At 38.0% G+C, this 22,369-nt stretch overlaps 1 protein-coding gene across 1 annotated transcript in view; it reads left to right on the forward strand.

The window, feature by feature from the left end:
- Nucleotides 1–22,369, forward strand: part of LOC111526591 (ovostatin-like) — a 113,825-nt gene that overhangs the window by 47,265 nt on the left and 44,191 nt on the right. Inside the window, exons 5-10 of the mRNA XM_023192341.2 lie at nucleotides 2,518–2,570; nucleotides 7,507–7,527; nucleotides 8,103–8,271; nucleotides 8,978–9,062; nucleotides 17,743–17,860; nucleotides 20,769–20,883. Coding sequence (XP_023048109.1) covers nucleotides 2,518–2,570; nucleotides 7,507–7,527; nucleotides 8,103–8,271; nucleotides 8,978–9,062; nucleotides 17,743–17,860; nucleotides 20,769–20,883 — 561 coding nt within the window. The remainder of the gene's footprint in view (nucleotides 1–2,517; nucleotides 2,571–7,506; nucleotides 7,528–8,102; nucleotides 8,272–8,977; nucleotides 9,063–17,742; nucleotides 17,861–20,768; nucleotides 20,884–22,369) is intronic.

The following is a 22,369-nucleotide window of genomic DNA, read 5'->3' on the forward strand; positions in this document are numbered from 1 at the left end:
CCAGTTAGTGACAGTTGTGAGAGTCCAAACACAAGATGATTACATCTTGAACAAAGACGGGGACAGTTTTGGAGTTAAAGAGAAATCTATTTTCTTTTTTGAAACAGAGTCTTGCTCTGTTGTCCAGGCTGGAGTGCAGTGGGGCAAACTCAGCTCACAGCAACCTCCGACTCCCAGGTTCAAGCAATTCTCTTGCCTCAGCCTCCTGAGTAGCTGGGATTACAGATGTGTGCCAACAAGGCGTCTAATTTTTTTTGTATTTTGTTAGTAGAGATAGGGTTTCACCATATTGGCCAGGCTGGTCTCAAACTTCTGACCTTGTGATCCGCCCCCCTTAGCTTCCCAAAGTGCTGGGATTACAGGCGTGAGCCACCGCGCCCAGCCAGAATTCGATTTTTAAATGACAGAGCTAACGAAGTAGGTGAAAAGATTAGAACTAGAGGGAAAAAATGTGTTGAGATAATTAAGCAGAGACCTGAATGAAGTGAGGATGTCTACCATCGGTGGAGAAAATCATTCTGGGCAAGAGAAATAGCAGGTAATACTTTAGGGTATGTTTTGATGTAGAGTGTAATATTAAGAGGGAATGAGAATGAGGGGATGACAAGAATGAGGGAATAAGAATGAGTCCAAAATTTCTAGCCTAAACACCTGGACAGAATTGTCATTTACTAAAATAAGGAAGTGTAGGGCAAGAGGAAAGAAATCAGGATTACATTTTTGGGCACACTGAGGGTGAGATATCTTCTAAATATTCAGGCAGATAAGTCAAGCAGCAAGCAGTATTTATGAAACTTTAGGTAAGAAGAAAGGGCAGGGCCAGGCGCAGTTGCTCATGCCTGTAGTCCTAGCACTTTGGGAAGTCAAGGCAGGCAGATTACTTGAGCCCAGGAGTTCACGATAAGCCTGGGCAACATGGTGAAAACCCACCTCTACTAAAATTACAAAAAAGTTAGCCAGGTGTGGTGGGGCAAAGTAGTTCCAGCTACTTGGAAGGCTGAGGTGGGAGGATCACTTGAGCTTGGAAAATTGAGGCTGCAGTGAGCTGAGCTTGCACCACTGCACTCCAACCTGAATGATGAGAGTGAGACCCTGTCTCAAAAAAAAAAAAAAAAAGAAAGAAAAAGAAAAAAGAAAAAAGGGCTGAAGATATGAATTTGAAGAACCATCAATGTAGAGACCACATTTAAACCATGAGATATGATGGGATCAGCATTTCTCAGCCAATCTTATGAATTCCGTGATAGCCAAACAGCAAGTCTTTTTTTTTTTTTTAAATCAGCATTTGACACCCATACTTGCACATACATATGAATAGAATTATGAAATAGGTTATCAAATAAAGACTTTAAAAATTAATGTGTGAATAAATGAATTGAAGCCAGGAGAGGGTCAATAATCTGGAAGAATGAGATTAACAAAGTTGAACTCTAAATGAACCTGAAAACACAAAGGGACAGAAAGTATATATAGACAGATGACAACATAGTCTTGTCATCAGCAAATGACATTTTTTCCAAAATACAATGACTCTGGTATGATGGCCAATACCAATTTTGACAAGAATCTTCATTTCCCTTAAAGCATATCAAAACTTTTCATGACATCTAAGCAGTAGAAAGGAAGACCATTAGCCAGGTGACATTCTATGACAGCAACCAGAAAGTCATTAGATGACATCAACAGGAATAAATTTTCTGAAACTAGTGGCATCTAAAATAATAATTTCTCTCTTTTGAATTAAAATGCAAGAAAAAAATGTTTTGTTGGAGTAGTGAACTAGGAAGTTACTTATTTCCCTTCTCAAGCCATGTGGAAGATGAGAGGTCCCCACTATAGAGACCTAGAGGGAGAGAGGCAAACTCAAAGCAAAAAAGAAATCGAGAGTTTTGTGAGAGAAACAGGAGCAGAGAGAAACATCTTCAAAAGAGAATGAAGTTTACTGACAACACAGTAACATGAGTTTGACAAGGTCCATCAGGCTGAGAACCAACTCGGGGATAGGACACAGATGGATAAGAATGTGAGAGTGGGAGAATACAGCTGATTGCAGGTGCTTCCACTGCAGGTTAAGGGAATAAGGGTATTGGTTGATGAGGGATATACAGAAAAAGCACACACTAAATAAGTGTGCATGCAATCTCTGTGAGGAATTGTACTAAAAATTAAGTGACCTGCCTCCTCTGGGTTTTATTTCTTTAGTGAAGTCGTTAGGCAGCCTGAGCACATGTTGTGAGAATGCACAAGAGGAGAAAGATAAAGCAGGGATAGAAATACAAAAGAAAGACAGAAAGTTCTTTTACTGAACCCTTTCTTGGCCGTATAACTTAATAAGCTCAACCTGGTAACCCAGGGATCCGATATGTCTTACATAAAATGTGCGTGTAACTCCTCATTACAGGTGGTAGTAACTTAGTGCTTCTCAATTCACCTAAGTTAATCAATGTAGGAAGAAAGCGGTGATGACACAAAAGGTAAATACTTCATCACATCACCTTTCTTTCTTTCTTTCTTCAGTGATGTTTCGAGTTGTGTCTCTGGATGATCATTTGAAACCAGTTGATGAAATGGTAAGTTATAGCTAGAAAGAGGTAGGTATTTGTGCATGGTTTTGCTTCTTAAAATTAATCCATGAAAATGAGGCAGGCCAGTCTAAGTTGCTGGTTTTACATTCTTATTAGCCTATGTATTCCTCCCTTACCATCAAACTTTTTCCTTTTTTCTTCTTCCTCACTCCCTCTAGTCAACACAATTAAACATATTTCCTAATTACAGATAAAAGTCTGTAATTGACTGAATGCTCACCACTTATAAAGCACTGTGCTAGGTAAGCCGAGACCCAAAGATACAGAAGATACTCTTTCTGTCCCCAGAATGATTACATTAGAACAGAGGTTGTTGGAGAAGAACATAAATAAAGCAACATGCATGACTATACTCCTGACATCTGGAAGAATAGGATACGGCAGAGAGTAGGCTCTTAATATTATACCATTATTAAATTATGTATTGAGTGAATGAGTAATGTTATATAGAGTGAATATTTTATTTATTTATGTATTTTAGAGATGGAGTCTTGCTCTGTTGCCCAGACTGGAGTGCTGTGGTGCGATTATAACTCGCCAGCCTTAACTTCTGGGCTCAAGCGATCCTCCTGCCCCAGTCCCCCAAGTAGCTTGGACTACTGGCAGCAGCATCATGCCCAGCTAATTTTTTTTATTTTTTGTGGAGACAGGGTTTTGCTATGTTGCCCAGGCTGTTCTCAAACTCCTGACCTCAAGCAATCCTCTTGCCTTGGCCTCCTAAAGCGCTGACATTACAGGCATGAGCCAGTGAGCCGAGTCACAATAATACTTTATAATGACTGAATGAGTGAATTACATGACCAGTGAATTTAGCATTACGGCTGCTTTGTATTTGGAGTTACCAGGAGAGGTTTTATCTCAGGTCAACTTCTCCAGAATGAGATTCTGAGAGAGGGAAAAATGGACAACTGAATTACTAAGAAAGTGCTGCCAGGAGAAACCAATAAGAGAGTGGAGAGAAGCAGGGCAGGGGAGGGGAGGAAACCAAGCATGGATGCAATTGATTTTGGGCAAAGTCTTCAGCCTGACTGGCAGGAAGCTCTGGAGCGTAAATTACACTTCAGAGTTTGTTCCACTTTAGGAACCAAAGCTGGGCTTTTGTACTCCATCATCAGGCAGTTATTGGCTCTGGGCACCCCTACAACATAGGAGTAAACCCCTAAGAACTTGCCACCAGGCCCCAAAACAGGCCTCTCAAAAAGTTCACAGGTGAAAGCTGTTAGAAGTAAAACACAATGGAGCTGGGGGTAGTTGGAAAGAACCAGAAAATGGGATCGAAGGGGGAAGCATTGGCCATGCCTGATACAGATGTCACAGGGTAGGTGAAATCAAGACACTCCTTAGGGAACAGAGATGACCAAATGTATAAATTAGGCCTAGAAGATACTGTAGGCAGAGAAAAAATGTTAGTGAAGGCATGTGGGTAGAGAATCAAGAGGATTTAGGGAATAGTCATAACCCAGCTTTGCTGAAACTTATAACAAATACTGAAAGTCATGTTGAAGGGCCCAGCGCAGTGGCTCATGCCTGTAATCCCAGCACTTTGGGAGGCCGAGGCGGGCAGATCACGAGGTCAGGAGATCAAGACCATCCTGGCTAACACGGTGAAACCCTGTCTCTACTAAACACACAAAAAACTAGCCGGGCATGATGGCGGGCTCCTGTAATCCCAGCTACTCGGGAGGCTGAGGCAGGAGAATGGCGTGAACTCGGGAGGCAGAGCTTGCAGTGAGCCGAGATTGGGCCACTGCTCTCCAGCCTGGGCGACAGAGCGAGACTCCGTCTCAAAAAAAAAAAAAAAAAAAAAAAAGGTCATGTTGAAAAACGATTTGGAAAGGAGGCTTGGTGCCATGTTGTGAAGGCACCTGAATTACAGTTGGTCATAGAGGAGCAGTTTGTCTGTAGAGCAGAGAAATAACTTGACTGGGGATGTGTTCCAGGACCCCTTCCAATTTTTCCAGATATTGCTCTTATTTACACAGGGATAGTAAAGGGGGGAAGTGTTGCTACCCATTAGGGAAAGTGACGCTGCCTCATTTTCCCTAATGGGAAATTCAGAGAAGTTATTTCATAGACACTGATAGGCAGTTAAGGAACTAAATACATAGCGGGAACATGGTGATGGTAGTCTAAGACAGTATTTCAGCAGGGAACTACAACCCTGCTAGAGACAATCTGAGAACAAAGGTGATTAATAGTGAAAACAGTCAAAAGACAACGAATCGTAACCTGGAAAAGACTGAAGTCTTTACAACGGGATACTTGATAAATTTCATTTCATGTAGTTTAGAAACCTGTTAGAACTAAGCATTCTTTTGTGGTCTCTTAGGTCAATCTATCAACTGAACGCAGTTACGAAGAAGCTTCTTAAGCTTATAGAAGCTGTACAGATGGTTTCTCTGTTATTGCCTTTTCCTCCCTCCAAATTGTACTTCATCCTTAACATATTTAAGACGTCATCACTTTTAATCCACCTCCTTTCCCCGTCTTCTATAGTTATGCTACATTCACTAGATTGTTGCTTCATTTTAATTTCCAGAGCAGGAATCTAATTTTTAGTACCCCAAAGACCTTGTATTAATCTAAATCCAAAATCACTTCTATAAGATAGCGTGTGCTTCCTGTTCTCCTTGGTTCATGGTTGAAGCTTCTATTTCTAAGAATGCCACTCCTCTATTTAACCAAAGCAGTGAGAATTTCTACTGCAATCCTTTGACAATCATCCTCGATTGGAAGCACCATGGGGAAGTAAAGGGCTCCCTGAAAATCAAAGCAGCTGCAACAGTATCGTAACTTCCTTGTTAGTTCTCACCCCCATTGTTGACTTATTATTATCAATTAGGCCAAATATGATTATCCAACTCCCTGCTTGATAATAACTACATTTGCATAAGAACAACAGGATTAATGGACTGTTCCTTCAAATATGGGTCATAGATAAGAAGACATTTGCACCAAATGTTTATGGCATGGAGTTTCCATGGCACAGCAAACTGCATGTGTTTGTGTATAGAGATGGAAATTGATGTAGCATTTCCAAAAATGATGGCAGCTAAGAGATCATGTGGTTTTATCTTTCCAAGCCAGTGTTTCTAATTGCTGGACATTATCCGGTTCAGTATTCCATTTAAATAAATAGATTCAATGCATGGCTGGCCTATGAGATTTGGGCATTCATAATAAATTTGACTACATAATCAAAATATAGTAATGATGCAACTTGGGTCATTATCAAATGAGCCAAGATATAGAGCATATACCTAGTTTCTTCTGCCCAAATTTTACATCAGTCTTTTCTTTCATTTTCTGCAATTTCATTACTGATGGTGGCTTTCTTTTCCTTTAGGTCAGTGTTTTGTAGAATATTCAAACATATTTTTTCCAGAAAGTTTCATTTACATAAAGAAGTTTCAGATCTTTCTTGAAGCTTATCTTAAGACCTGGAACTACTTGTCTTCTAAAAAGAGGCCCTCTTTTTAGGGAGAGGTAGTATGAACCAGAAGGGGACATGAAGGAGTTGTTGTATTGGTTCTTGACTGGTTTATATGAGATTTAGTGCAGATGGTCCTTAGTGACTAGAGCAGAATCAGCCTCATTTTAATAATTGTTTCTGGAAAAAAATCAAGCAGCTTAGAACAATGAAAATGTGGTTTTATTAGGTTCTTGCTCACTAGTTTTTTGAAATAGACCAAGAACAGTTAAAAAAAAAAAAAAAAGACATATTAAGTAATAAAAACTCAATTTGTTGAACACAGTTGAAGCCATCTGCATTGGAAATATTGAAAATAGCAAACAAAAAGGGACAGTACTCTACGTTCATTTCTCATTATTAGAATCTCATCCAAATGGTTAACGTCTTCCCATGGCACCTTTGGGTAATATATTCTTTTTCTTCCTATGAAGAAATCTCATGAGAAGCTCTACCTCTCTTAATGCTTGAGTTAATGATGCAGCAGTATTTCTGCAATACCATCTCAATATTTCATCGAGATTCAATTCCATGAATTTAGAATAACAAGTGAGGCCCTTAATTCAACTGTTCTATTTCTCAGTTACAAGAATTCTGGACAAGGTTTATGAATCCTATTCCTGTCTCCAGACACATTATGTTTAATTAGTGAATGAATGCTGCAATTAGTGGGAAGGAGCACTTAGCAACTTGGGGAGTGGGCAAAGGACCCTACGTACTCATTTTTAAAATTCTCATCAGCCTATTCACATGAGGGCTTCTGGCCTAGGAGTCTTTAATTTCAACTTGTTAGTTTTAAGGTCCTGAGAGAAAACACTAAGGGATGAAAGTCAAACTGTTGACTATAGGTTTAGAGGGGGCAAGAGTGGCAAACATGGAGAGAACTGAGAGGAGATACAAAGAGGCGGAAGGAGAAGGATGAAGGAGAGGAGACTCTGCAAGGGAAACTTGGGCAAATGTCTACATTTATTTACTTGTCTGATAAGGAAATGGTGGAGTATAGGAATGGTCAATAATCTAAGACAAAAAAAAATTAGTGCTAGATACAGAAATAAAAATTGAAGCATTTCAAAAAGAGGCAACCAGCAGTGTAAAACATTGCAACTGTCAGAGTGAAGACTGACCACGAATTTGTCGATAAGGAAGTTATTATTCATCTAAGAGGGCATTTTTATTATATTGGAAAGACCCAAGGGCAGGGTTGCTTACTGAGACGGCAGGGTGTGTGTTGTGAAAGAGAGAGAAGTAAATGAAAATTCTTGAAAACTAGGCAGATGAGTCTCAGTATAATCAACAGATATTCAAACTTTCAGTCAGAAATCAATATTTGTTTGGGTTGTCCTAAAGGTGCTTGTTTCTTTGCTTAATAATAGATTTATAATTAACCTCTTCACTCATCTAGGAAAAAACCCTTGAGTTCATATAATAACATTATTTTTATTTTTATTTCAGTATCCAGTGATCACCCTTCAGGTAAGATAACTACTAGTTGAAGAATTGTTTTCTCATTTTTTCGAACATCTCTCCAAACCTCAAAATCAAAAGGCAGTTCACAGGGAAGACTGTCTATTTAATTGTCACAGAATTATTAATTTCATGTAGACAGCCTCAAGAGGACAGAAATAGGTTTCCACCCACACCACCATGTGATTCATATTAGCATGCACCCATTAATATAGATAATAATAATATAGACAATGGGCAACTATGACTGTATTTAATGTAATGCTTAGTTGTTGAATGTATATAAATTTGTACTTAATGTTTTATGTACTGGGGATAAAATATGGCCCGCCTTTAAGAAATCAGAGATTGACACAGAAAATAAGTGTAAAAAAATCACAGCTAGCTCTAAAATATACTAAGTGTTATAATATGCACCTATGTGACCCCAGATAGGAGAGTAATCAAGACTCCTTGGGGAATGTGAGGACACACTCATGTTTTGAATCTTAAGTAGGTTAGAAACCTAAGTAGGAAGCACCTTGCTGAAACTTTATAATGAATAAAAACATCCAGCATGCAAAAATACGCTTTCTTATTCTTAGGATCCAGAAGGCAACCGAATACAACAGTGGGTGAATAAGGAGTCTGTGGGAGGAATTCTACAACTTTCCTTCCAGTTAATCTCAGAGCCCATCCTCGGGTGGTATAGAATCACCGTGGAGATGCTCAATGAGAAGAAAACATATCACTCCTTCTCTGTGGAAGAATATGGTAAATAAATAGCAATGAAAATATTATGTATTAATAAAAAATTACAAAATCTTTTCAATTTTGCAAGGGCAGGATTATTAAATAACAAATTCTCAAGTGAGTATCTCTTCCTTTCCTCTTTCATTGTCCTCTGTTACTATTTTAGGGTTCTCTATCTACTCTGATTTTTATCTCCTAGTTCAGCCCATAATCTTCCTGCAATTCTCTGTTGACCTAGGCTATCTATTCTATCTTCCTTTTGTAGTATCTGGATTCTATTTTATATGATAGTTTCTGGGATGTAAAGCACTTCTTATGAAAAGAATGGAATTAACATTAGTCATATGTTAGCCATTAGTCCCTTCATATATTCTCCTAAAATCTTCATAAAATTTCTATTGTAGTATCATTATTACTGTTTTAAAGATGAAGATATTGAGAAACACTTTCCCAGGTTCAACACCTGAAAAGTGATGAATTTGGAATTCAAAATATGCATTTTTCTATCCAATTCCAAAATCCAGTCTTATGCACTTCAGTGTCCTCCTCACACTGTTTATTAATGGCAAACATAAGCAAAGGTTGATGGTTTGTTAAGGAGAAGCAATTGTTTTGTATGAATGTATTTATGTTAATATGTATTTATGTTAATAATAGTTGTGTTAATAATATATAATATGTACATTATAATATAATATATACATTTTTTTTTTTTTTTTACTGGCAGTGTTACCCAAATTTCAAATGACGGTGGATGCACCAGAAAATATCTTAGTAGTGGACTCTGAATTCAAAGTGAATGTCTGTGCCTTGTAAGTTGAAACTGTACATAATAGAATAATGCATTCACAGAAAGATATTAGAATGGGATAGATGGCTAAAAAGAAGTAAAATATAAATGTATGAAGGTAAGGGAAAAACATGGTATGAAATTATTTTGCTGATTTTATTAATTCTTCCATGCATCTATAATTATTTGAATGCATGTTATGACACGTGGTTTTATGCAACGGTTTAAGACAACTGACTACTATCTTTTTTACATCATAACATATTATTTTGCACCAGTCAATACAGTAGCCACTGACCATATGTGGTTATTTAAGTTTTAATTAAAATTAAATATTCAGTTGTGCTAGCCACATTTCAAGCTGTCACATGTGACTAGTGGCCACTGAATTGGAGAGCATAGACATAAAACATAGAACGTTCCATCTCCCAGAAATTTCCACTGGACAATATGTTCTGTTTATGATGATTTCTCAATTCAATCTTTATGTATTACATGATTATAAAAGAAAACTGAAGTTCACGATGTATCATGGAGAAAACTGCTATAAGAGTTACAAGTGGCTTTAGGGTAATGGCGGGGCACAGTATGGAGGATACTAAGGGCAGACAGGGACTTAGGGGCAAATAGTGAGGATTAATGTGTGTCAGGAGTAGCAGTGAAGCAGGTCAGGTTGTTTTCCCCTCTTCTTGTCACTAAGTTAAGCAACATTCACAGAGTTTATATAACCAGCAAAGACAGCCAGGGTGCAAACATAAAACTTTGTCTCCTCAGACCTCATGTGAGGATTCATTCTTTCCCTGACTCATGTGTACTACTTTTCCTTTTAATTTTGCATAATTAAAAATGAAAAGTGACCCGGTAATTTCTAGTTATTAGGAGAGCTTCATTGCAGTAATCTAAAATTCCATGCCAAACTTTAAGGTAAAAGCTTTACCTGTCCTCCTTCCTGTGTCTACTTTAGGCTGGAAGTCTGTAAGAGTCAAGAAACATGGCTAACTTTTTGATGTCACTACCTTGTGCTTCACCTCTAGAGTTGGAGTGGGAGAATACAGAAAAGGCAGAGACTGAAATGTCTCATTGTAGTTGGATCATAGAGGCAGGGAATTGCCAGCATTGCTGGAAAATCCCCTGAGTAACAGAAATCCCCAAAGCCCGAATATCTAGGTACTTCCCTATCACAGTGGCTGTGTGTTGGCTCCTGTGTCATTTTTACTGGAGAAGTATTGCATAATTGAAATAAAGCACTCTAGGACAAGCCAGCTGGGAATCCCAAAACATAAGCATGAATTGCTAGATGGTTGAAGAGTCTAAAGACTTGAAATCAAGGTATTAAACAAATTTTTTTAAAAAAGCAATATATACCTGAGAAAACTGTTGAACATCAATCCGAAAAAAATTTAGAAATAAGTAAAATTTATATACTCAGATATGAGTCAATAGTATAACTTTAAAAATAGTTAAAGACCTTGGAATTAAGCATATTATTAATTTAAAAATATATGTGTAGAAAGGCTGACTAGAAGGATGGATGATGCTGAAGAGAGAATTAGTAATTTGGAAGATGAAATTGACAATTTGTCATAAAATGCAGCCCAGAAGAATCTACTGTTATTCCTTACAAGCAATTTTGTTCTTTGCTCTTTCTACCTATTTAAATTTTTTAACAATGAACAAATATTTGTGTACTTCCATGTAATTAAAAATAAATATAATTGGAGCCCACTGCGGAGCTGCAAAGCTGCTGTAGCCAAACTACCTCTCTAGATTCCTCCTCTCTGGGCACAGCATCTCTGAAAGAAGGGAAGCAGCTTCAGTCAGGGGCTGGTAGATAAAACTCCCATGTACCTGGAGGAAGAAGCAGCTGTAGGAGCAGGTTCAGCAGACTTAAATGTTCATGCCTGCTGGCTCTGAAGAGAGCAGAGGATCTCCCAGCACAGTGCTCAAGTTCTGCTAAGGGACAGACTGCCTCCTCAAGTGCGTCAGGGACCTGTGCCTCCTGACAGAAAGACATCTCCCAGCAGGGGTCGACAGACACCTCGTACAGGAGAACTCTGGCTGGCATCTGGCGGGTGCCCCTCTGGGACAAAGCTTCCAGAGAAAGGAGCAGGCAGCAATTTTTGCTGTTCTGCAGCCTCTGCTGGTGATACCCAGGCAAACAGGGTCTGGAGTGGACCCCCAGCAAACTCCAGCAGACCTGCAGAAGAGGGGCCTGACTGTAAGAAGGAAACCCAACAAACAGAAAGCAATAACACCAGCATCAATGTCAACAAAAAGGACAACCACACAAAAATTCCATCTGACGGTCACCAACAGCAAAGACCAAAGGTAGATAAATCCACAAAGATAGCCAGGAGCGGTGGCTCATGTCTGTAATCCTAGCACTTTGGGAGACTGAGACAGGTGGATAACCTGAGGTCGGGAGTTTGAGACCAGCCTGACAAACATGGAGAAACCCCGTCACTACTAAAAATACAAAATTATCTGGGCGTGGTGGCACATGCATGTAATCCCAGCTACTCGGGAGGCTGAGACAGGAGAATTGCTTGAATCTGGGAGGTGGAGGTTGCAGTGAGCTGAGATTGTGCCATTGCACTCCAGCCTGGGCAACAAGAGCAAAACTCCGTCTCAAAAAAAGAAAGAAAGATAGAAAGAAAGAAAAAAGAAAGAAAAAGAAAGAAAGAGGAAGGAAGGAAGGAAGGAAGGAAGGAAGGAAGGAAGGAAGGAAGGAAGGAAGGAAGGAATCCATGAAGATGAGGAGAAACCAGCACAAAAAGGCTGAAAATTCCATAAAGCAGAATGCCTCTTCTCCTCTAAAGAGGAGAGAAGAAAAAGCAAGATTTTCTTATTTTTTGAACATCTCTCCAAACCTCAAAATCAAAAAGCAGCTCACATGGAAGACTGTCTATTTAAATTGTCAGAGAATTATTAATTTTATGTAGCATACACAAGTATCAACAGCCGAATTGATCAAATGGAAGAAAGGATATCAGAGATTGAAGATCAACTTAATGAAATAAAACTTGAAGACAAGATTAGAGAAAAAAGAATGAAAAGGAACGAGCAAAGCCTCCAAGAAATATGGGACTACGTGAAAAGACCAAACATACGTTTGATTGGTGTACCTGAAAGTGATGGGGAGAGTGGAACCAAGTTGGAAAACAGACTTCAGGATATTATCCAGGAGAATTTCCCCAACATAGCAGGACAGGCCAACATTCAAATTTAGGAAATGCAGAGAACACCACACAGATACTCCTTGAGAAGAGCAACTCCAAGACACATAATCGTCAGATTCATCAAGGTTGAAATGAAGGAAAAAATGTTAAGGGCAGCCAGAGAGAAAGGTCTGATTAACCCCAAAGGGAAGCACATCAGACTAACAGTGGATCTCTCTGGAGAAACCCTGCAAGCCAGAAGAGAGTGGGGGCCAGTATTCAACATTCTTAAAGGAAAGAATTTTTAACCCAGAATTTCGTATCCAGCCAAACTGAGCTTCCTAAGTGAAGGAGAGATAAAATCCTTTACAGACAAGCAAATGCTGAGGGAATTTGTTACCACCAGGCCTGCCTTAACAAGAGCTCCTGAAAGAAGCACTAAACATGGAAAGGAACAACCAGTAGCAGCCACTGCAAAAACAAACCAAAATGTAAAGACCGTCAACACTATGAAGAAACTGCATCAACTAACGGGCAAAATAACCAGATGACATCAATCATAATGACAGGATCAAATTCACACATAACAATATTAACCTTTAATGTAAATGGGCTAAGTGACCCCAATTAAAAGACACAGACTGGCAAATTGGATGATGAGTCAAGACCCATCGGAGTGCTGTATTCAGGTGACCCATCTCATGTGCAAAGACACCCATAGTCTCAAAATAAAGGGAAGGAGGAAGATTTACCAAGCAAATGGAAAGATAAAAAAAAAAAAAGCAGGGTTTGCAATCCTAGTCTCTGATAAAACAGACTTTAAACCAACAAAGATCAAAAAAGACAAAGAAGGGCATTATATAATGGTAACGAGATCAATGCAACAAGAAGAACTAACTACCTTGAATATATATGCACCCAATACAGGAGCATTCAGATTCATAAAGCAAGTTCTTAAAGACCTACAAAGAGACTTAGACTCCCACACAATAATAGCGGGAGACTTTAACACCCCACTGCCAATATTAGATTAATGAGACAGAAAATTAACAAGGATATTCAGGACTTGAAATCATCTCTGGACCAAATGAACCTAATAGACATCTACAGAACTCTCCGGCCCAAATCAACAGAATATACCTTCTCGTCAGCACCACATCACACTTATTCTAAAATTGGCCACATAATTGGAAGTGAAACACTCCTTAGCAAATGCAAAAGAATGGAAATCATAACAAACAGTCTATCAGACCACAGTGCAATCAAATTGGAACTCAGGATTAAGAATCTCACTCAAAACCTCAAAATCTCACTCAAAACCTCAAAATCTCACTCACACAACTGCATGGAAACTGAACAACCTGCTCCTGAATGACTACTGGGTACCCAACGAAATTAAGACAGAAATAAAGTTCTTTGAAACCACTGAGAACAAAGACACAATGTACCAGAATCTCTGGAACACAGCTAAAGGAGTGTTTAGAGGAAAATTTATTGCACTAAATTCCCACAGGCAAAAGTGGGAAAGATTTAAAATCAACACCCTAACATACAATTAAAAGAACTAGAGAAGCAAGAGCAAACACATTCAAAAGCTAGCAGAAGACAAGAAATAACTAAGATCAGAGCAGAACTGAAGGAGATAGAGATATGAAAAACCCTTCGAAAAATCAATGAATCCAGGAGCTGGTTTTTTGAAAAAATCAACAAAATAGATTGACTGCTAGCAAGACTAAGAAAGAAGAAAAGAGAGAAAAATCAAATAGATGCAATAAAAAATGGTAAAGGGGATATCACCACTCATCCCACAGAAATACAAACTACCATCAGAGAATACTATAAACACCTCTATGCAAATAAACTAGAAAATCTAGAAGAAATGGATAAATTCTTGGATGCATACACCCTCTCAAGACTAAACCGGGAAGAAGTTGAATCCCTGAATAGACCAATAACAAGTTCTGAATTTGAGGCAGTAATTAATAGCCTACCAACCAAAAAAAATCCAGGACCAGACAGATTCACAGCTGAATTCTACGAGACGTTCAAAGAGGAGCTGGTACCATTCCTTCTGAAACTATTCCAAACAATAGAGAAAGAGGGACTCCTCCTTAACTCATTTTATGAGGCCAGCATCATCCCGATACCGAAAACTGGCAGAGACACACCCGAAAAAAGAAAATCCCAGGCCGATATCCCTGATGAACATCGATGCAAAAATCCTCAATAAAATACTGGCAAACAGAATCCAGCAGCACATCAAAAAGCTTATCCACCGTGATCAAGTCAGCTTCATCCCTGGGAGTCAAGGCTGGTTCAACATATGCAAATCAATAAACACAATCCATCACATAAACAGAACCAATGACAAAAACCACATGATTTATCTCAATAGATGCAGAAAAGGCCTTTGATAAAATTCAACACTCCTTCATGCTAAAAGCTCTCTATATACTAGGTATTGATGGAACGTATCTCAAAATAATAAGAGCTATTTCTGACAAACCCACAGCCAATATCACACTGAATGGGCAAAAGCTGGAAGCATTCCTTTTAAAAACTGGCACAAGACAAGGATGCCCTCTTTCACCACTTCTATTCAACATAGTATTGGAAGCTCTCGCCAGGGCAATCAGGCAAGAGAAAGAAATAAAGGGTATTCAAATAAGAAGGGAGGAAGTCAAATTGTCTCTGTTTGCAGATGACATAATTGTATATTTAGAAAACCCCATCATCTCAACCCAAAAACTCCTTAAGCTGATAAGCAACTTCAGCGAAGTGTCAGGATACAAAATCAATGTGCAAAAATCACAAGCATTCCTATACACCAATAATAGACAAATAGAGAGCCAAATCATGAGTAAACTCTCATTCACAATTTCTACAAAGAGAATAAAATACTTAGGAATACAACTTACAAGGGATGCAGAGGACCTCTTCAAGGAGAACTACAAACCACTGCTGAAGGAAATAAGAGAGGACACAAGCAAATGGAAAGACATTCCATGCTCATGGATAGGAAGAATCAACATCATGAAAGTGGTCATACTGCCCAAAGTAACTTATAGATACAATGCTATTCCCATCAAGCTAACACTGACTTTCTTCACAGAATTAGAAAAAAACTGCTTTAAATTTTATATGGAACCAAAAAAGAGCCATATGGTCAAGACAATCCTAAGCAAAAAAAAAAAAAAAAGAAACAAAGTTGGAGGGTCAGGTGTGGCGGCTTGCACCTTTAATCCCAGTACTTTGGGAGGCTGAGGTGGGTGGATCACCTGACATCAAGAGTTTGAGATTATCCTGGCCAACATGGTGAAACCCTGTCTCTACTAAAAATACCAAAATTAGCCTGGCATGGTGGTGTGCGCCTGTAGTCCCAGCTACTTGGGAGGCTGAGGCAGGAGAATTGTTTAAACCTGGGAGATGGAGTTTGCAGTGAGCCGAGATTATACCACTGCACTCCAGCCTGGCAACAGAGCGAGACTCTGTCTAAAAAAAAAAAACAACAACAACAAAAAAACAAAGCTGGAGGCCTCACATATCATGCTTCCTGACTTCAAACTATACTGCAAGACTACAGTAACCAAAACAGCATGGTACTGGTACCAGAACAGATATGTAGACCAATGGAACAGAGCAGTGGCCTTAGAAACAACACCACACATCTGCAACAATTTGATCTTTGACAAACCTGGTGAAAACAAGAAATGGGGAAAGGATTCTCTGTTTAATAAATGGTGTTGGGAAAACTGGCTAACCATATGCAGAAAACTGAAACTGGACTCTTTCCTTACATCTTATACAAAAATTAACTCAAGATGGATTAAAGACTTAAACATAAGACCTAAAACCATAAGAACCCTGGAACAAAACCTAGGCAATACCATTCAGGACATAGGCATGGGCAAAGACTTTATGACTAAAACACCAAAAGCAATTGCAACAAAAGCCAAAATTGACAAACGGGATCTAATTAAACTAAAGAACTTCTGCACAGCAAAAGAAACTATCATCAGAGTGAACAGACAACCTACAGAATGGGAGAAAAATTTTGCAATCTATCCATCTGACAAAGGGCTAACATCCAGAATCTATAAGGAACTTAAACAAATTTACAAGAAAAAGCAAACAACCCCATCAAAAAGTGGGTAAAGGATATGAACAGACACTTAAAAGAAGACATTTATATGGCCAACAAACATATGAGAAAAAACTCATCATCACTGGTCATTAGAGAAATCCAAATCAAAACCACAATGAGATACCATCTCATGGCAGTTAAAATGGTGATCATTAAAAAGTCAGGAAACAACAGATGCTGGAGAGGATGTGGAGAAATAGGAGCACTTTGTGTAAAAGCATTGGTGGGAGCGTAAATTAGTTCAACCACTGTGGAAGACAGTGTGGCCGTTCCTCAAGAATCTAGAACTAGAAATACCATTTGACCCAGCATTAATGGGTATACACCCAAAGGATTATAAATCATTCTAATATAAGGACACCTGCACATGATACATTTATTGCAGCACTATTCACAATAGCAAAGACTTGGAAACAACCCAAATGCCCATCAGTGTTAGACTGGATAAAGAAAATGTGGCACATATACACCATGGAATACTATGCAGCCATAAAAAAGAATGATTTCATGTGCTTTGCGGGGACATGGATGAAACTGGAAACCATCATTCTCTGCAAACTATCACAAGGACAGAAAACCGAACACCACATGTTCTCACTCATAAGTGGGAGTTGAACAATGAGAACATATAGGCACAGGGAGGGGAACATCACACACTGGGGCCTGTCAGGGGTTGGGGGGCAAGAGGAGGGATAGCATTAAGAGAAATACCTAATGTAGATGACGGGTTGATGGGTGCAGCAAACCACCATGGCACGTGTATACCTATGTAACAAACCTGCACATTCTGCACATGTATCCCAGAACTTAAAGCATAATTTAAAAAAAAATAAAAATAAACAGTTTTCTTCTTCCTTTCCAAAACAAAACAAACAAAAGAAGGAAATGACCCCAAAATCTAATGTCTTAAAATGACATTTATAAAAAATAAATAAATATAATTTACATTTTAAAAGTAAAAACCATAAAAATATGCTCATTATAGCAGTTTAAAAACAAAAAACTAAAAAGCAAAATGTTATTTTATTTTTTGCTTTTTAATGCTCCATTGCTATCAGTATGTAAAAAATACTATTTTTAATGAAATAATGACTGATGTATTTTTTCCTTTACTATTAGTTTTTTTGTTTACATTGTATTTTAGTGACTTAGATATATGACTTCTACATGTCTATTTCAACCTTTTTATTTAAAATACATCTTTGCCTAAAGCATTCAACTCAATTTTAGTCAGTACCATTGTCTTAGATTTCCTCTAGAAAATAAAATTTATGGTAACTAGCTATTTAAATGTTGTGTCAGTGCTGGTTTCAGCTACTAAATAAAAGTTTCAAAACCCTATACAGATTTAAAATGACCTTGACCTCTGTAATTGTATTGTTGCTATATTCTTCTATTAGATATACCTATGGTGAACCTGTGGACGGGAAGGTCCAACTTAGTGTGTGCAGAGAATCTACTGCTTATCATTCATGTGGTCGTCTTATCAGTTCACTCTGTAAAAATTTTACCATTCAGGTAAGAGGTATATCTGCAAAATTATAAATAAGTTTGCATTAACCTTTTATCCTCACCTTCCATTTACCTTCCTTTCTTCTTGTTTCCCTTTTTACAGTTAAAAATACATACTTTTATTCTATATTTCTATTCCTAATTGTAAATTTTATATTCCTCTTATGTCATGCTAATTTTCATTTTCTATTGACTGACAGAAAGCAAATTATAGTATCAGAAACTGAGTAGTAAATTTCAATTCTTAATTAAAAATGGATTTGGTTTCATATCAAAATCTATACCTTATCAATTTTCTGGGAACGTATGTCCTGTCTTTATTTTTTACTTTGTGGATTTAGTCAGGGAGATATGGTGATGTTTCTGTATATTCGAGAGTATTAGATGCATAATTATTTTCCTCTCAATCTATCCTCACTGGAAATAAGTGTATATAGGAGCTCCAGATGGGAACCCTATCAGTCAGGGTTCTTAACCACTAAAGAGAAGAATCAACTTTTCCAAACTGACAAAGGAGGAATTTCCTAAAAGATCTACTTGGAAGGTTCGAGAACCGACATTCAGAAAATGGACACAAACAGACTGGTCTAGGATGTAGCAAGGCTTTCAGCTATAGCCATGCCAGATCTGACTGGCTAATATACAACTGCCAGCCGCAATCCCCCCACACTACAGTGCGATACCATTTATCCACACACACGTGGGCACACACACACGTGCACACACACAGAGTCATATATTCCTGTCCTGTTTAGAGAATACTTCAGGTTGGAAATAAGTAAGAACCTTCTAATTCTTAAATTAAAAAAAAATTTGGACAATAAACACTAACAGTAGTAACAATTGTAATCATTGCTAACATTTAATGGATGCTTCTTGTATGTCAGTCACTGAGCTAAGTAGTTTATGTGCATTTGATTCTCAAAACAAATAGTACCCTATGAGGGGACACTATTATCCCCCCTTTACTGACAAATAGATTAAAGCAGCAAGAGGTTAAATACATTGCTCAAGATCATGGGTGCAGCAAAAATAGATCATAAATATACGTCAAAACTCAAGATCATAAATATATGTCAATACATATACATTTTTAGACAGAATCTCGCTGTGTCACCCAGGCTGGAATGCAGTGGCATGATCTCGGCTCACTGCAACCTCTGCCTCCTGGATTCAAGCAATTCTCATGCCTCAATCTCCCAAGAAGCTGGGACTACAGGCGTGCACCACTACGCCCAGCTAATTTTGTATTTTTAGTAGAGACAGGGTTTTACCATGTTGGCCAGGCTGGTCTTGAACTCCTGACCTCATGTGATCTGCCTGCCTTGTCCTCACAAAGTGCTGGGATTACAGGCATGAGTCATTGCACCCCAACCAAGTTCATATAAATATTTAAATAACTAGTGGTGCTGTATCTTCAGGGATATCAAGGATACAAAAATTTTCTCCACAAATTCATTCAACAGATAAATATCGAGGTCCTTTAATATGCGAGAGTAATTTTATTTAGAAGCTTCATTGTTGAGCAAGACAGATCAGGTACCTATCCTCATGAGTTTTGCACCTTATGAAGCAGTCATAATCTTTAAAGATGCACATTCTAGAAGAGAATAAACCAGTATAAGCCAAGTACACTGGGTTGGTAGATCCCAGAATGCATTATTGAAGAAGGCTATATTATATAGATGCCCTTCAGGAGGTTTGAGAGATCTGGAAATTTAAAATATACATGTAGGGTGGGAAGAGGTGAGGATCAAAACATTACCTATTGGGTACTAAGCTTATTACCTGGATAGTGAAATAGTCTGTACAGCAAACCCCCATGACACACAATTTACCTATATAACAAACCTGCACATGTACCCTTGAACCTAAAATAGAAGTTGAAAATATATCAAATGCACATGTAAAGCAGGAGTGTGGACTAAATAATTTATCGAATTATTCACCTTTAGTGTAGTGGAAATTTATTTAGACCTTTAAGCTTGTGGAAATGGTTCTAGACTTTCTTATAGTTTCAAGGACCCCCTGAAGTGGCACATGATTTTGACATCTTACCCACATCTTGAGGACTAGATTTCCTCATCTCATCGTAAGATGAAGGAGTAGAAACAAGAACTCAGTTTTTCCCCAGTGTAATAGCCCAGGAATCTATGAGCACAATTGATCCCACGTTTTAAAAATATTTGCCAAGTCTTCCTGTTTAACTTTGGTTACTAATTGTGACACTTTAAAAATTTCACTTAGCGAGACATTCTCACTTGAATAGACACTGAGAGAAATGTAAAGGAATTTAATTTAAAAATCTACTACCTACTGAATGTTTACTAAGTGCCAGGCCCTGTGCTAAACACCCAGTTATCATTTAATGTAATACAATTCTACAAGCTCTTTATTAATATCCCAGTTTGTATGAAGTAATAAGTGGCAAAGCCAGGGTTCAAATCCTGCTGTTTGACTGTAAAGCCCATGTTCGTAACCACTAAGTAAATAGTCCCATAAATGTCCAAGGTGTGGTAACTAATAATAATATAAAACTCAGTTTCAACACTGTAAAAGAATATGGCTGAAATTACCAAAATTGCAAATATCATGTGTGAATACATGTGACTAGTGATGAATGTGTTTATTATCTTGTATATTAACAAAATAATGTCACCATGAAGAGATTTTTAAAACACAATATTGTAAGAGTTAGTATTTATTAAAAATTCAAATGTAGTTATAGGTAAATCCATACATACATGAACTGAAAGTATAATTATAGAAGCACAATGGATTATTTTATAAAACCAAAACTTGAGTAATACAATGTTCCTGAAGTTGCTTCAGTGAGGTTACACATTTTCCCTATTATAGCTATTTCTTACAGTCTTCTTTTAAAATTTAACTTTTCTTTTATTGTTCTTTTCAGCTAGGGAAAGATGGCTGTGTCTCCAAGTTTATTAACACAGAAGCTTTTGAGTTAAATCGGGAAGGATACTGGAGTTTCCTCGAAGTGCATGCTCTTGTTACAGAAGATGGAACAGGTAATGCTCTCTAACAAGTCAGATCCCAATGGATATCACTGTGTCATTCGGATTGTTACCTGGTTGCCAACTACACAATGTTAATACAGTCATTTTTTCCCCGAGGGCTTTTCACTGGGTTCATATGATTTGAATTCTGAATGTTTCATATATCAACCAAACTTTTTACACACCTGTTGATGGATGGTCAAGTATTAAGTTCAAATAAGTACAATGGAAGTAAGAATGCCAATTTATGGATTTAGTTTTTGGTTTTGGTTTTAGATATAAAGTATTAGGATTTATGTATAAAGTATTAGGTTTTAGATATAGAGTATTTGGTTTTACTTATAAGTATATCCCTTTTCCTTAATCATTCCACAGATAAATATAATCGGGACATGTAGTTGTTGATGATAAAATTTTTTTGGTGAGCATAGAATTCAAACATGGGAAGTAAAAGAGTATGGGGAGAATATTTTACTAAGCCTCTGAAAATAAATCCAGTGAAATATCTTTATCTCATAACCAGGAAAATATTTCTTTCTTTCTTTTTGAGATGGAGTTTCACTCTTGTTGCCCAGGTTGGAGTGCACTGCCACAATCTCAGCTCACTGCAACCTCTGTCTACCAGGTTCAAGCAATTCTTCCGCCTCAGCCTCCTAAGTAGCTGGGATTACAGGTGCCCACCACCACGACCGACTAATTTTTTGGATTTTTAGTAGAGATGGGATTTCATCATGTTGGCCAGGCTAGTCTCAAACTCCTGACCTCAGGTGATCCACCCACCTCTGCCTCCCAAAGTGCAAAGGGATTACAGGCGTGAACCAGTGGCCCAGGCCAAAAGTATTTCTAATGACTAATTTGTGTCTCCTGGACCTAATAACCCTTCCCCCTTAAGCACAGAATGCTAAGTCTTATTCCTTGAAATACTTTTCTCTGTGCTGACCACTTTCTTTCTGTTAATATAGTCTTTTTAAACTTATGCATATATAACTGATATTTCAGCAAAATTTCTGTTCATGAGGTATTAAATTGCTAATGTACTTATATCGGTATTCAAAGTTTTAGAGGTTTCTGTCACATTCAGAGGAAATTCAAGTCTTAAACAAATATTTAATTGATAAATAAATATATTTGTCATGCTGAACTAAATAAATAATAAAATAATAGCCAGGCACAGTGACTCACACCCGTAACCCCAGCACTTGGGGAGGCCGAGGCAGGAGAATTGTTTGTGCCTAGGAGTTTGAGACCATCCTAGGCAACACAGTGAGACCCCGTCTCTACAAAAAATACAAAATTAGCTGGGTGTTGTGTCATGTAACTATAGTCCCAGCTACTCAGGAGACTGAGGTGGGAGGATCACTTGAGCCCAGGAGGTTGGGGCTGCAGTGAGCCATGATTGCACCACTACACTCCAGCCTGGGCAACAGAAAATGAAAGAAGAAAAGAAAAGAAGAGAAGAGAAGAGAAAAAGAAAGAAAGAAAGAAAAGAAAGAAAGAG

The sequence above is a fragment of the Piliocolobus tephrosceles genome, chromosome 10 (assembly GCF_002776525.5).
Source record: "Piliocolobus tephrosceles isolate RC106 chromosome 10, ASM277652v3, whole genome shotgun sequence".
In the NCBI taxonomy this organism is placed as follows: domain Eukaryota; kingdom Metazoa; phylum Chordata; class Mammalia; order Primates; family Cercopithecidae; genus Piliocolobus; species Piliocolobus tephrosceles.